Below are 18,468 nucleotides of genomic sequence, written 5' to 3' on the forward strand. Positions count from 1 at the left end.
AATTTGCCATTTGAATAAATTCAATTTTGTAAGAACACACCTCCAGTGGCGGATCCAGGGGGGGGGGGGGTTCCGGGGGTGTGCGCACCCCCCTTTATTTTTGCCGATCAATGCATTTGTATCGGGACATATGTTTTGCACCCCCCCCCTTTTGCCCTGGGTGCCCTGGGTTAGCACCCCCCCTTTCGAAAATTCCTGCATCCGCCCCTGACCTCTATGTTTGGCTGACTTGGCTTGATAAGCTAGTTTTTGCTCTTATTACTATAAAATTGAGAATGGAAATATAGCTTACTAAGTAAAGAGATAATAATATAAACAAGATTTTATTAACTGACCTTCATTTACTTTTTTCATATGTTTTTTTTCCTACAGAATTTTCTTTGCAATGCATTTTCTATTGCTACTTTTGTGCCTTTGTCCATCCAGTAGGCTATCAATAATTTGTCAGATCTGTCAGAATTTTCCAAGACGTTTAGCTTTAACACAATAAAGAGGATCTTTGTTTGTCGTTTCACTTTAATTTCGAATGTGTAAATTTTTACTATGCACATGACCCTGACACATATTTTGTTATAAACGTTTCATGACGTATGTTGAAAAAAGATAACATTGTCACCGTCAATTTGTGTAGGGGATCAAAAGGGGTTTTAGTTACTTTAAAATACAAGTATCGTATGGAATTGTAAAAATCCACAACTTTTAATCAAAATTTCATTCATGTTTTCAATAAAATCAGTATTTTAGAGCACTTTGAAACAGGTACAATTATAAAGAAGCTAAATTTCACTGTTTTGAAGTAGAAACGTAGCTAAAACCAGATACAAATTGACAAGGCTGGTGGTCACTAAAATTGATGTATAAAAGTAAAAAATGATGGCTTCAAAACAGTGTATGAATTTGAAATAGGTTTCCCGGTTCCATTTAAGATTATAAACGTTCTTTTCTGTATTTGGATACGCAAACGTCAAATTAGGAAAAATCGATTTTTTTTGGCGAACTAAAAAGATGCTATTTTTTTTAGAACGGACAGGATAAAGGAATAGCATTCACAAGCTATTTTTTGTAATGTTTGTATGTCGTAAAGAAATTATATTGGTCACAAAACCTACATATTTTAAAATTTAACTATAATAAAAGCATGACAAGTTGCAAAAAATACTTTAAACGTCAATCTTTTAGCCGATTGATTTGGCGGACTTTTTGACGTTACGGACGACTGTAGCGCCACCTAATTAATTCCCCCTGCTATTGTTGCTGATAGAGCTTGACGACAACGGCCGTATCGAAGGACTTGCTTTCCAACTGTTGCTGCCAGAAAATATCCAAGGTTGCATTTTGTGTGACGTTACATGCCAAACAATTACGTCATTCGATATATGACGTCACACCATAATAACCTTTATATGTGAAACCCATTGAAGAAAGATGTTACTCTGTTTAACCTTGGGGCAGCAATGATGAGAAGCTTGCGAAGATTAAAACATGGACATATATGTTCCCCCGGCACCAAGAGGGTTAACGTTCGGAAATAAATTTGTGTCTTTGAATTTCTCATAGGAATAACAAATACATTTTTTCCATACCTTGTATGTTTTAGTTCACCTGCACAACATACAAGAAAACAACTGCCACAAAACCCAAATGCTTATGAATGATCTCGTCTAGAAGGCCCTTTCTTCATGGTGTAGCATTTTTTATGATGCGTTTCAAAGTACTCGTCCAAGCATTTGGGTTTTGTGGCAGTTGTTTTCTTGTATGTTGTGCAGGTTTTCTCACTGTAGATCTGGAATCTGACACAGTCACAGATCTGTTCTCATTTGAATTTTTGAGCTGTTTTTTTTCGATTCTAAGTCCTTATTCAACCCAACTTTTTTGTCATCTTTCTTCCATTTTTCTACTGTTTCTCTACCACTGCCTTTGTTTTTCTTTATATTGTTTATAAAATTTGGAATTCAAAGTTCTTCTTTCTTTAAGCCTTTTTTTGTTAGCTTGGTTTTGTAGGTTTGTTTTTTTTTTTTTTAAGATTGTCCAACTTCCTCTGATCATTTTTCAATTTTATATTCAGCCAGTATTAGCGGGTTCTCTCTTTCCAAGTCTTTTTCTTGAATCATTTCTTCTAGAGAATTTTGCCTGGCTTATGTCAGCAAGTTTAGTGGATGTTTAAGGGAATGGAAGTTTTACCAAAAGTTTCTTCATTTTACTAGCTGTCTTTCAATTATCTGTCCTAAAAATAAAGCTAATTTTCATATTTTTCTTAAATTGTTAAATTCATGTCAGGAGTGTGACGAATTACATCTGAATGGTTAATCCTTGAAACATCTTTAAATATACCATTTTAAATCAAAATAATTGTTCTATTTTGTACAAAATTCATTTCCTCACTTTCCTATATGATATTATAGTTGTACACACTTATTTCCTTTGATAAATTTGCATTACTGTGCACAAAAAATAGAAAAATAACTAATTAAAACTCATTGTGCCAAAACAATCATGATAAATAACACATTGTAAATGATAGGAATATAACTTGGTTTTAACATTTCTAACACAAAGAAACTTGTGGGACTTGTCCTTGTGAAATTATGAATTGACAGAAAATGTCTTAAAAAAAGCGTCACACTCCTGACATATATAATGCACTCCCACATCTATGATATAAACATATCACAGTTGTAATAAATTTTTGTCTTCTCTTTGAAATAGCCACTTCTTAAAAATAAAGAAGAAGAAAACATTTAAGTCCTATCTATTTTTTGGTAGATGTTTAAAGACAGTTGTCACACTCCTGACATTTTTGGGTGCCTCTCTTTGTATATTTTGTAAATGGCCCTTAAAAGAAAGTCCTGTTCTATGGCAAATGATATCAGTAATTGAAATCAATGATAAAGCAATGTGTTAAGTGAATTTTTGTGAAAGTTTAAAGCATTTTTCAATCTTTGTAACATATGTCAGGAGTGTGACAAAATACTGAAAATAGAAGGCTTTTTCTACATACAATTACATAAAAATGGTACAATGAAATGACATTTTTTTTTGCAAATGATCACAAAAACTCAGGGCTTTCAAAGTTTACTATTTTAACTGAAATATATTAAGATTCTTTTTTTATTGGCAAAAACTTCAATCACTAGTTGTTATTATTTTTTTTCAAATTAAGCTATTCAATTTGATTGTTATTATATGAAAAGATGGAAATTTTGGTTTTAAAATTTTTCTTTTTCTATTGACTTTCATTTGGAAAAGGTTTGAGCAATGTTTTTTTAACTGTTTAATAACCAAACTTGTTTATAAGTAGTATGGTTTCTGTTCAAATTTTTTGAGATGTATGTTATTAAAATTTAAGATTATTCAATGTATCTGCTTCATTCTGCCTAAAACTTTGGAATTATAAAATTTAAAGTATCGGTAATAGGGTAAGACAAAAAGAAATACAAAATATTGAGTTTGAAATTGGACCCCACATGTCACACTTTTGCCTCATTTTTTTTAAAAATGGCCCATATGCATGTATCTGGGATCTAATCCTTCTTGCCCGTTTACATAAGCCCCAGTAACACTGTCACGTTTCGGCTATCCCGTTTTGCTACGTTTTCAAAACGTAGCGAAACGGCAATATCCGTAGTGAATCGTATCGATCCGTACTTAAAACGGCTATATACGTAGTTATGCGTAGATTGATCATGTAAAGAAGAATTCACATCATGTAAAGAAGAATTCACATCATGTAAGCAACATTTGCATCATGTCATAGTATTTTCTTATTATAAGGCAGTGATGGCGTTCCATATTGATACGTGATCGGTGCCGTTTGTATTGGTCTGCACAATACAAACGTGACTAAAAATGAAAACGTAGTACTAACGTAGAAAAGCGCAGTAAAACGTAGAAGGAACGTAGAAATGCGTATTAGAAACGTACCTGATACGTTCTAAAACGTATTTGATTATAATCACTAGGTGTTATTACGTTTAAGTACGTATCTGCCACGTTGCATTAGGTTTTTGTACGGTATATTACGCTTCATGGTACGCATTAATAGGTTTCATCACGTTATTCTAGGCATTATTACGTATCGATGCGTATTACTACGCATGATTACATTCTTCTACGTATAATCAAACCACGTGTATCTATATTTCTCGCCATTTGCTAAAATAGTTTGTCAGTCTTACAGCAAGATGGACAGACAACGGATGGAAATGACAAATTATGGATTATTGATACACAATCATATTTTGAAATTGAGAATGTTGTTAAACAGACACAGACATAAACGAATAGATCGCAGAGTGCGCACGGTATGGGTAAGGGATTGTATAGGTAGAAGATCTCAGTTTGGTTTTTATGCACAGCTGTTGGATGAATTGAGATGTGAAGACACCGTTTCTTTCAAAAACTTTTTGAGAGTTGATCCAACCATGTTTCAGGAAATTGTTAATAGATTAACACCAAGGCTACAAAAGAAAGACACGTGGTACCGAAAGGCATTGCCAGTTGGTCTTAAAGTAGCAATAACCCTTCGATATCTAGCCACAGGAGACAGTTATCATTCACTTATGTATTTATTTAGAGTGCCGCACAACACGATATCCAATCTTGTAGTACAAGTCTGTGAAGCAATTATTTCCGAGTCTGCTGAAGATGTTATCAACACACCTACGGAAGAAGCTGAATGGCTAGCCATTTCGCAAGAATTTAGTGATATGTGGCAGTTTCATCATGTGCTAGGTGCACTAGATGGGAAACACGTTGCTATCAAATGTCCGGCTGGTGGTGGTTCTAAATACTATAATTATAAAGGATTCCATTCTATAGTTCTAATGGGCTTAGTAGACGCTAATTATAAATTCAAATGGGTTAACGTTGGCGCACCAGGTGCTTGCTCTGATGCACAAATTTGGAATCAGTCAGACTTAAAAAATCATATAATTGATGAGAATATGCACATACCAAAAGCAGAGCCTCTTCCGAATGATGACAAAGACATTCCGTACTTCATCGTTGGTGACGACGCGTTCGCCCTCAGAGTTGGCTAATGAAGCCCTTTTCTAGGAGGAACATGACCCTTGAAGAGAGAGTTTTTAACTACAGGCTATCGCGATCACGAAGAGTTGTTGAAAACGCATTTGGGATACTTGCAAATCGATTTCAATGCTTACTTTCAACTTTAAAGCAAGAGCCTAACAATGTCGTATCCATTATTCTGGCCTGTGTTTGTCTGCACAATATAATGAGGATAAGATATCCAGGTGATCAGAACATTTTGTTAGACAGAGAAGACGAGAACCACCATCTTTTACCTGGAGCTTGGCGAGACGAAACAAACCTGAAGGACATTGATGATGTGCAAGATCGCAACTATCCTAACAAGGCAGCAAAACAACAAAGACTGTATCTTAAACACTATTATTCGTCACCTGCAGGAAAAGTTCCATGGCAAGAACGGATGGTTCAATAACGTTTTTTAACTGTCTTATCGTAGTATATTTGAATGATAAGTATATGATTTGTACTTTTGTTTATTTAACTTTGAATGTATCAAAAAATATTATCATGATACATGTAATTAAACTTTAAGAAATTCTTCTATCAATACCAGTTTTCTGGTCTTTTAAAAACAATGGCACGCATGGGTCAGCATACTTAGGATAAATTGAAAATTTCATTATTATAACACTAAAACAACAAGACAAATCAAAATCAAAAAAAAAACTTTGGGATCCCGCTAACATATTTAACCCCGCCGCATCATGTATGCATGTGCCTGTCCCAAGTCAAGAGCCTGTAACTCAGTGGTTGTCGTTTGTTGCTGTGTTACATATTGTTTTTCGTTCATTTATTTGTACATTAATAAGGCCGTTAGTTTTTTTTTCGTTCGAATTGTTTTACATTTGTCATTTCGGGTCCTCTTATAGCTGACTATGCGGTATGGACTTTGCTCAATGTTGAAGGCCATACGATGACCCATAGTTGTTAATTTCTGTGTCATTTGGTCTCTTGTGTAGAGTTGTCTCATTGGCAATTACACCACATCTTCTTTTTTTATATTAACCAACAAAATAATCACTCAAACAAAAAAACTTTTAATTTTACAGACAACTGTCATAATACATGAAATAAACAAACTGTCTACATAATAGAGTCGTCTTTTAATGTCATTCATATAAAACTTTAAAACACCTGTACGGTTCCTGGTATGAATAAGTTTATAATGAGAAAAGTGACGATGAGGGTGAATCAACGTTCATTGAATCCGATTGCATTATTACACTGGCAATACTTGATGTTGTAATATCTTGTGCGCATGTAACAGGTGGAGCAGAATGTGCTCTTATAGGTTCAATGTCTGCTTGAGTTTTAGACCGGTTTTGCAGAAAGGCGACGTCCTGTCCAGGTAGCTGATATTGCTGCTGCCATGCAGGTAGGTACCCAACATTACTTGATTGATTACAGAAGCTGCCCATGGGAACATCCAATGCAGATTGTTGACCAGTGAATCCCTGCAACAACAAAAAACATGACCATATAAACAAGTTTGATCAACTGTGTATCATCGGCGTTGGAATTAGGTACTAGAACTGGGGTTATGCGGGGTTTCAAGGAAGGATAATTAACATAACTGTACGGGGTACTGTTGCCTTGTTCGGTAATGCCGATTTCTTAAAGATAAATAAATCCCAGTTCCTAAGTCAAGGATACACAGCAGTGGCGGATTCAGGGGGGGCATAGAGGGCGTACGCCTCCTTTATTTGTACTTTTTCCCCCCTTTTTACGTGATTTTAGCCACAAAAAAAACAATTTCGCCTCGCTCCGCTCGCCAACAAAATATAGTCTACGCCCCTTTCTAAATTCCTGGATCCAATTCTGTAACCATATCGTTTTAATATACGTAGTATATATAAATATATATATATATATGACCGGACGCATGACAATTTCAAAATGCAGCAATTACCTGAGAGTAATTACAACACGAGGCATCCAAAATAGCAGGTGAACTAAAGAAATGTGTATTTCGAAACATGTTCTGACCTTGCAGTCTTAACACAATACTAGTACTAGTAAATAATATGTGAATAATATACCTGCAGTTGCTGAAGACGTTGTTTATCACGGCTGCGTAGCTCCTTACTTTCCTTTTGAAATCTGTCCAATAGATCCATACTCTCTCTTTTAAACCTGAAAGCAAAAATTTGATATAAATTCATTTAAAAAGTGAGAATCAATATCATATTAATGTAAAATATAGCTATAATGGATTATTTTTGATACATCTCATTCTTTTGAGAAAGTGTGAGGAAAATAATTGAAAACGAATCATACTGAAGTTTGATAAACACCAATCTTTACATATAATATTTTTGCAAAGTTTCATGAAAATCTCTCAATCAATAACTTCAAAGTTTCATTTCAAAACGGCTTAACTTAAAAACGAAGTTTTCGATATATCTTAACATTACACTAACTGTCTTGTAAAAGCTCTCTGTTTAGTACTCAACAATTGAGCAAAGTTTCAATAAAAATTATGGATTCGTTTTTAAATGACTACTTGGTAACAGTCGATGACGGACGGACAGATGGACAAGCGGACGAAAGAGCACACAGACAGGCAATACGCAGACGAACGGACACTCAACCAAACGTTTTTTACGAAGGGTATTACACAATGCCTTGCGACTTCGTGTGGCGGGGTATAAAAACTAATGTCATTACCATAGCGTATCATCGGACACAGGATGTTGGTACCAGGCTTAAACGATTTGTATGGTGTTCAATTTTAAAGCTGCTACAGTACATCAAAAAGTTGTTGCACTGCACCGTGGAGTTATGTTTTTCCTCCTAAAAAATCAGAATAGACCCTCTGCTCGATGATACACGATTTTTATATAGCGTATTCGGTCGTGTATAATACACATTCATCAAGTAACAAAACATTAACATACAAAAGCATAGCATACCTCCCCCACAATCTGTCGTCAATACCTGGAAGAATGCTGACCATCCAATGTCCCCAGTTCTGCCTTTCGGGTGTCATGTCCGCGTGACTAGCCAGCTTAGCCTGCACTTGTTTCTGTAATTCAGAAGACTGTTTTATTGCTTCCTGGGTGTCTTTTTCAACTGGAGATTGCATCTTCTGGTATTTCTTTTTCGTTTTTGTTGTAACTATAGGAGAGGGAATATCTATTGTGCTGGACGTCTCCTCAAGATTACATTGCGATCTAAAGAAAAAAAAACCGATGAAAGTTGTATTTTTTGTTCTAAACAATACAAAAAGACACCCTATCTCTACTACTACGGTGGGTTTTGAACGACCTTGACTGGCTTGACACCCTATCTCATAACAAGAAAACAAGAAATTCTGGAAGCACAATCAATCCGATACAATTACTTTTAACTGAAAAGTATTTACAAATGTAAGTGTGATGGACGGACGGACGGACGGACGGACCAAAACATTATAATAAGTCCTGATGTGAAGATATAGTTTCAATTTAACTAATTATACAAAGAAGTAAATGGTTACTGACCTTCTTTCATCGTCTTCTTGACTTTCCTCTTCGTCCTCATGTTCACTGGGAGAATCGACGCAAGCATCTGTTCCGTATTTTGCCTTGAGTTTCTCTTTCAGCTGAAATATTCAGACATAATCGGAACATAATTTATGTATTCGTACAAGATATATCGAGATAAAGTCAAACGTTTGAAATGAAACAGCTGTAAAATGAATTTCGTAGAATCAGAACATTAAGTATCATTTAGAAAAAGAAAAAAGGTACGGGAATTCAACAAAGGAAATAACAATAAAAGGTAAAAAAAGTGAACTGAAATATTAAGTAATAGAAAACTGTATTGCACACGTTTATTCCTCCTCTGGTTTCTATTCTGGCAATATGTGGACCCAAGAAGCCAAATTTTTCTTTGATCCATTTGTCTCTTTGAGTATCATCTTTTCTGCCTGAACCAGATTTATTGCCTTCTCGTGTCAGTCTTCCGAGCTGAGATCTCATTGACTCAACCCATGTCCTGAGAGTCTTCCAATTCCTCTACCCCTAGCTCATTAGCTTTTGCTTGTCATCGTGTATTTTTGAGAGCAGTATCTTTGTACTGATAATGAGCTGAAAGAGAAGAAAAAATCGGTCACATTGATTTTTAAATATAAAGACCATGCTGTAAGTTTATCTATGTCTACTGGTGGGGTTAACATCTTTCGACATTTATTCTCCGTATTAATATTTTAAATTATAGCAAATAAATACATGTACCTTTGTTGTATAGAGGTTCGTTTTCTCTATACCAATCTGCCAACTCATCCTGCTTTTCTTGTGGTATTTCTAATGGCTTGCTTCTTTTGCGCTTCTCTTTATTGGTATTAGCTGGCTGTTCAGTATCACTATTTTGTGTTTGCTCATTTGTTTCTTGTGTATTAGTTGTTTCAGTCTCAGGCGCCACTTTAACTATGCGGCCTCTGCCACACCCACCACGACCCCTTCCTCTGCCTCTGGTCCTCATCAGAACGGTCTGGTTTGAAACACACTAAAAGATAAATCAAATACCGGTAAGAGGAAAATTGGATTTAAAACGGACAATGTGCAACGTAGAATATTTCAAAAGAGCAATTATTATAAAAGGGAAAGCATTGACAATGTTCTAACCAAAGCTTTAAATGTTTTTTCATGATTCATGTATCCACTCAACAAAAATCTTATCTGAAAGAAAAAACAATAAAATCTTTCTTTTGAGTACAAAAAATCTAAATTTTTAGACCATAAAATGGGAACAAAATAATTTAATTACAATGACAGATGTATTAATAATTATAAAGTGTACCTCTATTAATGTCTCCAGATTTGTTTTAGTTACTCTGCTCCCTCTTTGCATCTCTGTCCTTTCTAAATTTTATTGAATAATGATGCCGTTTCATGATAAGTGATCACAGCGTAGTGACACGTAATACTGCGTGCAATAAACTTGCTAAATCGTAGGAAATCGTGCAAAAGCGTACTTGAACCGATTTAGAAACGTACTAAACCCTAGTAATACGTAGTGAAACGTAGTAAACGTAGTAAAACGTAGTTTATACGTACTGAAGCGTATTAAAACCTAGTAGAACGTACCCCTTGTAGTTATAAAAAACCTAGCAAATCGTAACAAAACGAAACAATACGTAGAAGAACGTATCAAAACGTGGCGTAAACCTAGTTAAACGTACGGACCGTTAAAAATGACAAAAAAATGCCATGAAACGTAGCATTTCTACACGTACTAAAACCTAGCTGTCGAAACGTGACAGTGTGACTGAGGCTATAAGGAAATAGCTATTAAATATTTCACCATATATATATATATATATATATATATACAACTCGTCTAAACATCAACCCAACAATGTTAGATCTGTAAATTTGCTTTCGCAAATTTTTGGTTCTTCCCTCGCCGGGATTCGAACCCATGCTACTGTGATATCGTGACACCAAATCGCCTGCACTGCAGCCGTCCCGCTAGACCACACGACCACCTGGCTCAGACGTACTTATGTATATATATATATATAAGCTCACTACCGTCTATATACTACTAACGAAGTCTGTTTAATGTTCACATGTTTAATCATATAAAAGTACATGTATATATGATATATTTAAAAGGTTCACAGCCCAGGTTCACAGTTATAAATTCCAATACAAAACGTTACTTAGTTCCAACTCTATAAAACAACATGTTACTTCATTATAATCTATATCGCAACTTAATTGTTACTTCAAGCTACTACACCAATATAAGTGACCAATGCAAAAAGTTTCTTACAAAATCGTGCTATGAACCGCTGTCCTTAATTAGATTAAACCTTGCTTTGATAAACGTCCAAATGTTATTGCATTTCTACTGTGCAACTCGTGTACCGTATAAACTGTCCCATTTAATAATCAAGATGAAAGATCATTCAACAGATTAAGTATAATTGACCATCAAATCTTTGATGTAGTTGACCACGCCACATCTATGTTAAATTTGTGAAGTGTATAATATTCACTTGCATATATATGTATATAATATGTAGTTTCCATTTCTCGTTTCAGCATTTTTCAAACATTGGCTATACCTTTCATGTAACTATTTATGTGTTGCTTATGAATTTAATTGTAACACTTCTTAGTGACTGGATAGGTTAAACCAATGCCTTTCTAGAAAACTATGACACCAATGAACAACACCAGACTTTTTGCTGTTCCTGCTAATAATGTATGCATGTCTTCACTAGAAAAAGCATCAATTCTTTGGCTTTCCTGGTTGAAGGATTTGTTTTTACAACTCCAGTGTATACACAATTGTTACCATACTATATAGTTGGTTGATCGTTATGGAATAGCCGTTTTACAGATGATATCGGATATGTTTCTTACGTCGTAACTACAATCCCCTTCCCTTTTTATGAATGTGACTTACCGAATAAAGCTAGTTACCGGGTTTGTAAAAACTTGAGCAACCCGACGGTGCCACTGTTGGACATGTGGAGCAGTATCTGCTTACCCTTCTGGAGCACCTGAGATCATCCCCAGTTTTTTGGTTAGGGTTCGTGTTGCTCAGACTCTCGGCCTCTGCCACACCCACCACGACCCCTTCCTCTGCCTCTGGTCCTCATCAGAACGGTCTGGTTTGAAACACACTAAAAGATAAATCAAATACCGGTAAGAGGAAAATTGGATTTAAAACGGACAATGTGCAACGTAGAATATTTCAAAAGAGCAATTATTATAAAAGGGAAAGCATTGACAATGTTCTAACCAAAGCTTTAAATGTTTTTTCATGATTCATGTATCCACTCAACAAAAATCTTATCTGAAAGAAAAAACAATAAAATCTTTCTTTTGAGTACAAAAAATCTAAATTTTTAGACCATAAAATGGGAACAAAATAATTTAATTACAATGACAGATGTATTAATAATTATAAAGTGTACCTCTATTAATGTCTCCAGATTTGTTTTAGTTACTCTGCTCCCTCTTTGCATCTCTGTCCTTTCTAAATTTTATTGAATAATGATGCCGTTTCATGATAAGTGATCACAGCGTAGTGACACGTAATACTGCGTGCAATAAACTTGCTAAATCGTAGGAAATCGTGCAAAAGCGTACTTGAACCGATTTAGAAACGTACTAAACCCTAGTAATACGTAGTGAAACGTAGTAAACGTAGTTTATACGTACTGAAGCGTATTAAAACCTAGTAGAACGTACCCCTTGTAGTTATAAAAAACCTAGCAAATCGTAACAAAACGAAACAATACGTAGAAGAACGTATCAAAACGTGGCGTAAACCTAGTTAAACGTACGGACCGTTAAAAATGACAAAAAAATGCCATGAAACGTAGCATTTCTACACGTACTAAAACCTAGCTGTCGAAACGTGACAGTGTGACTGAGGCTATAAGGAAATAGCTATTAAATATTTCACCATATATATATATATATATATATATATACAACTCGTCTAAACATCAACCCAACAATGTTAGATCTGTAAATTTGCTTTCGCAAATTTTTGGTTCTTCCCTCGCCGGGATTCGAACCCATGCTACTGTGATATCGTGACACCAAATCGCCTGCACTGCAGCCGTCCCGCTAGACCACACGACCACCTGGCCCAGACGTACTTATGTATATATATATATATAAGCTCACTACCGTCTATATACTACTAACGAAGTCTGTTTAATGTTCACATGTTTAATCATATAAAAGTACATGTATATATGATATATTTAAAAGGTTCACAGCCCAGGTTCACAGTTATAAATTCCAATACAAAACGTTACTTAGTTCCAACTCTATAAAACAACATGTTACTTCATTATAATCTATATCGCAACTTAATTGTTACTTCAAGCTACTACACCAATATAAGTGACCAATGCAAAAAGTTTCTTACAAAATCGTGCTATGAACCGCTGTCCTTAATTAGATTAAACCTTGCTTTGATAAACGTCCAAATGTTATTGCATTTCTACTGTGCAACTCGTGTACCGTATAAACTGTCCCATTTAATAATCAAGATGAAAGATCATTCAACAGATTAAGTATAATTGACCATCAAATCTTTGATGTAGTTGACCACGCCACATCTATGTTAAATTTGTGAAGTGTATAATATTCACTTGCATATATATGTATATAATATGTAGTTTCCATTTCTCGTTTCAGCATTTTTCAAACATTGGCTATACCTTTCATGTAACTATTTATGTGTTGCTTATGAATTTAATTGTAACACTTCTTAGTGACTGGATAGGTTAAACCAATGCCTTTCTAGAAAACTATGACACCAATGAACAACACCAGACTTTTTGCTGTTCCTGCTAATAATGTATGCATGGCTTCACTAGAAAAAGCATCAATTCTTTGGCTTTCCTGGTTGAAGGATTTGTTTTTACAACTCCAGTGTATACACAATTGTTACCATACTATATAGTTGGTTGATCGTTATGGAATAGCCGTTTTACAGATGATATCGGATATGTTTCTTACGTCGTAACTACAATCCCCTTCCCTTTTTATGAATGTGACTTACCGAATAAAGCTAGTTACCGGGTTTGTAAAAACTTGAGCAACCCGACGGTGCCACTGTTGGACATGTGGAGCAGTATCTGCTTACCCTTCTGGAGCACCTGAGATCATCCCCAGTTTTTTGGTTAGGGTTCGTGTTGCTCAGACTTTCTTTGTTTTCTATGCTGTTTCTTGTGTACTTTAATTGTATATTTCATGCCATGGTGTTGTCAGATTATTTTCGATTTATGAGTTTGACTGTTCCTCTGGTATCTTTTGCCCCTCTTGAAGTCTATAACTTAGAGAATGATGAAAAATGATAGTTTTGCAATTTAAAATATGAATACAATATAAGGCTGGTTAGAATGTGAACCATTCAGCTTGCTAAATATCTAATAAGTGCTACCAAATATGCAGACATTTAAGACTGGAGGCAAACCATACACAATTACACAAGCTTTCTGAACACCAGCTTGGTTTGACAATACTAGAATGTATGTAAAACTGCAATTCAATAAAACATAGATTGGTATACAAGCAATTAAAGCTTGTATGTATCCATGTAAGAAAAATAAGTTTTCACCGTACACCAGTGTTGTATGCAAGAATACCGTGAACTGAAAATGTCAAATGTGCAAACTTTTATGTTCCAATGTGTATAGGATTATATGTTGGTATGCCGACAATCAAACCCATGAATTCCATTGTTTTACAAGAGTTTATTGAAAAGCAGTATACAGGAATAAACCCCTGAGTGATGCAGTTAAGAATTAAGAGCTTTCTTTCAAATTCAAATGAAGTTGAAGGCTATACATAAGTAATTCCTTACATCCATGTAATTCGACCTTTGATGGACATGCATTTCTTTCACAATCATACTCATCTCCTTTTTTTTTTAAGTGAGGTATGCAAACATAAGTAAATAAGAAATGCTACTACTCAGTGAATGCTTAGCATTCAGGCATACAGACTTGCCAATACAAACATGAAGCCAGAATAAAATTTTAGAATCCATGCAGGCATACAAGTACCTAGCAGAAAAAAAGCCAAAATAAATAACAATTTAGGTCTACATATCCCAGGTTCGTATACAGGCATACATAACTTAACTATGCCAAAATAATTATATTGAAGGTTCTAAATACACCAGATGTGTATGCAGGAATACAGAACTGACAAATACTTATATACGCAGAAAGTGAGAGTTTAACATACACCAGGTCGGTATGCTAGCATACAGACCTGACAAATACTAGTATATGCATAGAGTGAGAGTTTAAAATACACCAGGTCGGTATGCTAGGATACAGACCTGACAAATACTAGGATGTACATAGAGTGAGAGTTGGGCATTAACCAGGTCGGTATGCTAGCATACAGACCTGACAAATACTAGTATATGCATAGAGTGAGAGTTTATCATTAACCAGGTCGGTATGCTAGCATACAGACCTGACAAATACTAGTATATGCATAGAGTGGGAGTTGAGCATTAACCAGGTCGGTATGCTAGCATACAGACCTGATAGTATATGCATAGAGTGAGAATTTAGCATTAACCAGGTCGGTATGCTAGCATACAGACCTGACAAATACTAGTATATGCATAGAGTGAGAGTTTAGCATTAACCTAGTCGGTATGCTAGCATACAGACCTGACAAATACTAGTATATGCATAGAGTTGGAGTTGAGCATTAACCAGGTCGGTATGCTAGCATACAGACCTGATAGTATATGCATATAGTGAGAATTTAGCATTAACCAGGTCGGTATGCTAGCATACAGACCTGACAAATACTAGTATATGCATAGAGTGAGAGTTTAGCATTAACCAGGTCGGTATGCTGGCATACAGACCTGACAAATTCTAGTATACACATAGAGTGAGGTTTTGGCATACACCAGGTTGGTATGCAGGCATACAGACCTGACAAATACAAGTAAGAGAAAAAAAGACTTAGTTTAGCATACTTTTCATTGAAACATCTGAAATAAAGATGGGTAAATGCTATGTTATGTATATATTTAAAAAATGACATAAAAGTATAACAAAAATGCAGAATGAGTATCCTTTTAAGGTTTATTTACTTGAACTATTTCCTTGGTGTTAAAATAGTTCATTCTCGCATCCTATAAAAAAGGTTTATGATAAAATAATGAAATTTTGGATTCGCATCTACAAAGAAAGATCACAAATCTTGCCAAAAGATGACAAACAAATATTATCAATGCTATACAGTGACTTTTTAACGCAAAATATATCAATCATCCCAAATGGTGTAGCCTTTTCACACAAAAATGAGTTAAGTGGCATATGAGAATTTCTAATTTTAGATGAGAACGTGTTTTCTCCATGTTATTGTTGTTTGTTTTTGCTTTTTAATTTTACAATGTTTGTGATGATCTTACAGTGCACAATATTGTCTATATGTTTGTCCTAAAAAATGTGTTTCTATTTCACAAGTTAGAAATTTTTAAATTGTTTCATATATTGCATAACGGATTGTTTAATAATTTGGAAATGTCCATTACTAATTCGGTATAACGTAAACTGATATTAATTATCATCGAATTTAATAGGAGTTAGACTACAAGTGTCACATGTGGAGCAGGATATGCAAGATTAAACCGAGGACATGACATATCATCCACATATTTTTATGGGGTTCCGTGTTGCTCAATAATTTATTTTTGTGTTGTTATTTGTAGACTATTGTTAATCTTTATTTATTTTCCAATTTTCGTTTTTGTAATGATTTTTTTTATCGCTCATTGATATCTGAGATGTGACTCACCCTTTAGTATCTTACTGTCTTTTGCGTATTACATCCTCCTTGTTTGGAATACCTCATGCATAAATATGTGATCAAGTAAGCAAAACATAATTAAAAATTTAATGTTATAGTATAGTGTTATTAATTGGCTTTTTCTGTATTGGCCCCGTTATGGTAAGTAAGGCGTATGAAAATTGAAACCGAAAGTCATGGACCAATACGCCATTTTTCATATTGGCTCTGTCCGAAAAGCAATATTAACTCTTGATTTATATCGACATGGCAACGTCATCAATATTACAGATGCTGATTTAGCCGTGCTATGGCTTATTTGCTCATATCATTAAATAACACGTTGTACCAATCATTGGTTATAATTTTGATTAGGCTAAACATGCAGCACTATAGCGTATGAAAGTATATAAACAAAGCATTTAGCCGAGAAAGTGACAGAATATATATGATCGTAACTGAGTCGAATCCAAGGTTAACAATGCTTCTTCGAGGGGTAGCAACCTCCTTTTTCACTATCTCAGCTATTTTTTATTAAATTTATTGTACTGAATGTTTTGTCATTGGTGTCTTTTCAATATCAATTTAAAGTAACAAACTATGACCTCATGTACATGACAGCTGATCAATCATTAGAAATGTAACACACATAGTCCATGAAACAGACCTGAGACAAGAAAAAAAGAAGTGTATAATTTCCTTTTAAATTACTGATATTGACCCAATTTAGTGTCTTTAAAATCATCGACTCTTGCTTGGTCTGATCAAGAGAATAACATTAAAAACAAGTTTATCCGGGATATTGTAGATTGTCTCCCTCATATTAACCTGGCACATCAAAGTAAAGTATAATAACAAAACAATGACTCAGAGTCAGAATAGTATGTCCGGGTACAGTGGCAAGTCTCCTTGCAAACAGTTTATACCTATTCTAATTGAACGTGAACAAATACGGATCGGAAAATGCCTGTACCAAGTCAGGTATATGACAGTTGTTTTTGTTTGTTCCGTTGATTGGTAGCGTTTGATTTTATCAGTTTTTATGGACTTCCTCTTTTTACGTTTGTCTTAGATTTCTGTATCTGTGTTATTTATTTTTCGGCCTATCGATTTAGTACAATTTACAGGGGACAAACTTATTTCTTATGGTATTATTTAATATTTAAACCGGGCCTATATCGCCTATGCGTGTCTGTTAGATGTTTAAAAACCAAAAAATTATGAACATCTAATGTTATGTTAAACTTTGAATCCGGAATAAAAAAAAGTAGTAAATTTTACCGTACAATATATAATAAATTTATGTGCGGTATGCGTATGAATTTTCGGATCTATTTTAGTCTATTGTTTAACAATGAAATAAACAAGTTATGCGAATTAGTAAGGACTGGTATTTAATAGATTAAAAACGGGTTTTTAAGTTTATCGAAGGCTGGGCGTTGACCACTCGACTTGCAGACAATTTTTCAAGATGTCCGATTCAGAACTAGACCTCGACGATAGAGAATTAACCAAGTCTCCTGACAAGTCAATTGAAGCCTTACGTTCTGCTGCTGTGCCAACGAAGAGAAGAGGTAATTCAGAGTAAGATAAGGCACCTGAAGTTTCAAATGCAGATTTATTTTCTTTAATGACAACTTATTTCAATAATAAACTTTCCGGCATAGAGAAGAATTTCTCAGATACTACAGAGACATTAGTTAAGAGAGCAAAGAAGGCAGAGAATACCTTTAAATTTTAGGGGAATCAAATACAATTTGAGCTTTACTCTGATATTCAAGACAGAATCAGCACGGCAATTGGTTACATTGAGAAGAATCGACCTAAAAAGGCACTCCGAGTTTTAAAAAATTCGTCTGTTCAGCTCAAGAAGAGAAATAAATTAATCAGAATTTTGGATAAGTCCGAGGGCGGTTGGAGAACGGTGAATGAATACCTTTCAGATGAAGATTTGCTAGACTGTAAATTTACGTTTTCTTACATTGTCTACACCTTCAAGGTTAAAAAAACATATTTCTACTATAATTCCTCAAAGGTGTTTTTAACTTTGTAGTCTTATGTTATGCGTTTACTTTTTTACATTGGCTAGAGGCCAGGTATAGGGGGAGGGTTGAAATCTCACAATCATGTTTAACCC

General features: G+C 34.8%; 2 protein-coding genes across 3 annotated transcripts; one reads left to right on the plus strand and one right to left on the minus strand.

Annotated features, from left to right (window-relative positions):
* Positions 1 to 4,181: 4,181 nt before the first annotated feature.
* Positions 4,182 to 5,039, plus strand: LOC139518641 (putative nuclease HARBI1). Its single transcript, XM_071310139.1, has one exon. The coding sequence runs from the start codon at positions 4,182 to 4,184 to the stop codon at positions 5,037 to 5,039; it is 858 nt and encodes a 285-aa protein (XP_071166240.1).
* Positions 5,040 to 6,072: 1,033 nt separating this feature from the next.
* LOC139483343 (uncharacterized) lies at positions 6,073 to 10,307 on the minus strand. 2 transcript variants are annotated; one of them, XM_071267370.1, is made up of 7 exons: positions 9,832 to 9,953; positions 9,267 to 9,537; positions 8,862 to 9,119; positions 8,532 to 8,632; positions 7,962 to 8,222; positions 7,089 to 7,182; positions 6,073 to 6,503 (listed from the first exon to the last, which is right to left on the minus strand). In XM_071267370.1, the coding sequence occupies exons 3-7, from the start codon at positions 9,009 to 9,011 to the stop codon at positions 6,210 to 6,212; spliced, it is 900 nt and encodes a 299-aa protein (XP_071123471.1). In that variant the 5' UTR covers positions 9,012 to 9,119; positions 9,267 to 9,537; positions 9,832 to 9,953; the 3' UTR covers positions 6,073 to 6,209. The 2 variants fall into 2 exon arrangements, with proteins under 2 accessions (XP_071123471.1, XP_071123476.1); XM_071267375.1 differs by having other exon boundaries at positions 7,987 to 8,222; positions 9,267 to 10,307.
* Positions 10,308 to 18,468: the final 8,161 nt, after the last annotated feature.

The sequence above is a fragment of the Mytilus edulis genome, chromosome 1 (genome assembly GCF_963676685.1).
Source record: "Mytilus edulis chromosome 1, xbMytEdul2.2, whole genome shotgun sequence".
NCBI lineage: Eukaryota > Metazoa > Mollusca > Bivalvia > Mytilida > Mytilidae > Mytilus > Mytilus edulis.

Excerpts from the sequence above, each read along its gene's own strand:
- LOC139518641 (XM_071310139.1), top strand. The coding sequence starts at position 4,182 with ATGGACAGACAACGGATGGAAATGACAAATTATGGATTATTGATACAC.
- LOC139483343 (XM_071267370.1), bottom strand. The coding sequence starts at position 9,011 with ATGAGATCTCAGCTCGGAAGACTGACACGAGAAGGCAATAAATCTGGT. Across the intron at positions 7,183-7,961 it reads GACGACAGATTGTGGGGGAG|GTTTAAAAGAGAGAGTATGG; the intron begins GTATGCTATGCT and ends TTTTGCTTTCAG. Across the intron at positions 6,504-7,088 it reads AACGTCTTCAGCAACTGCAG|GGATTCACTGGTCAACAATC; the intron begins GTATATTATTCA and ends TTGTTGTTGCAG.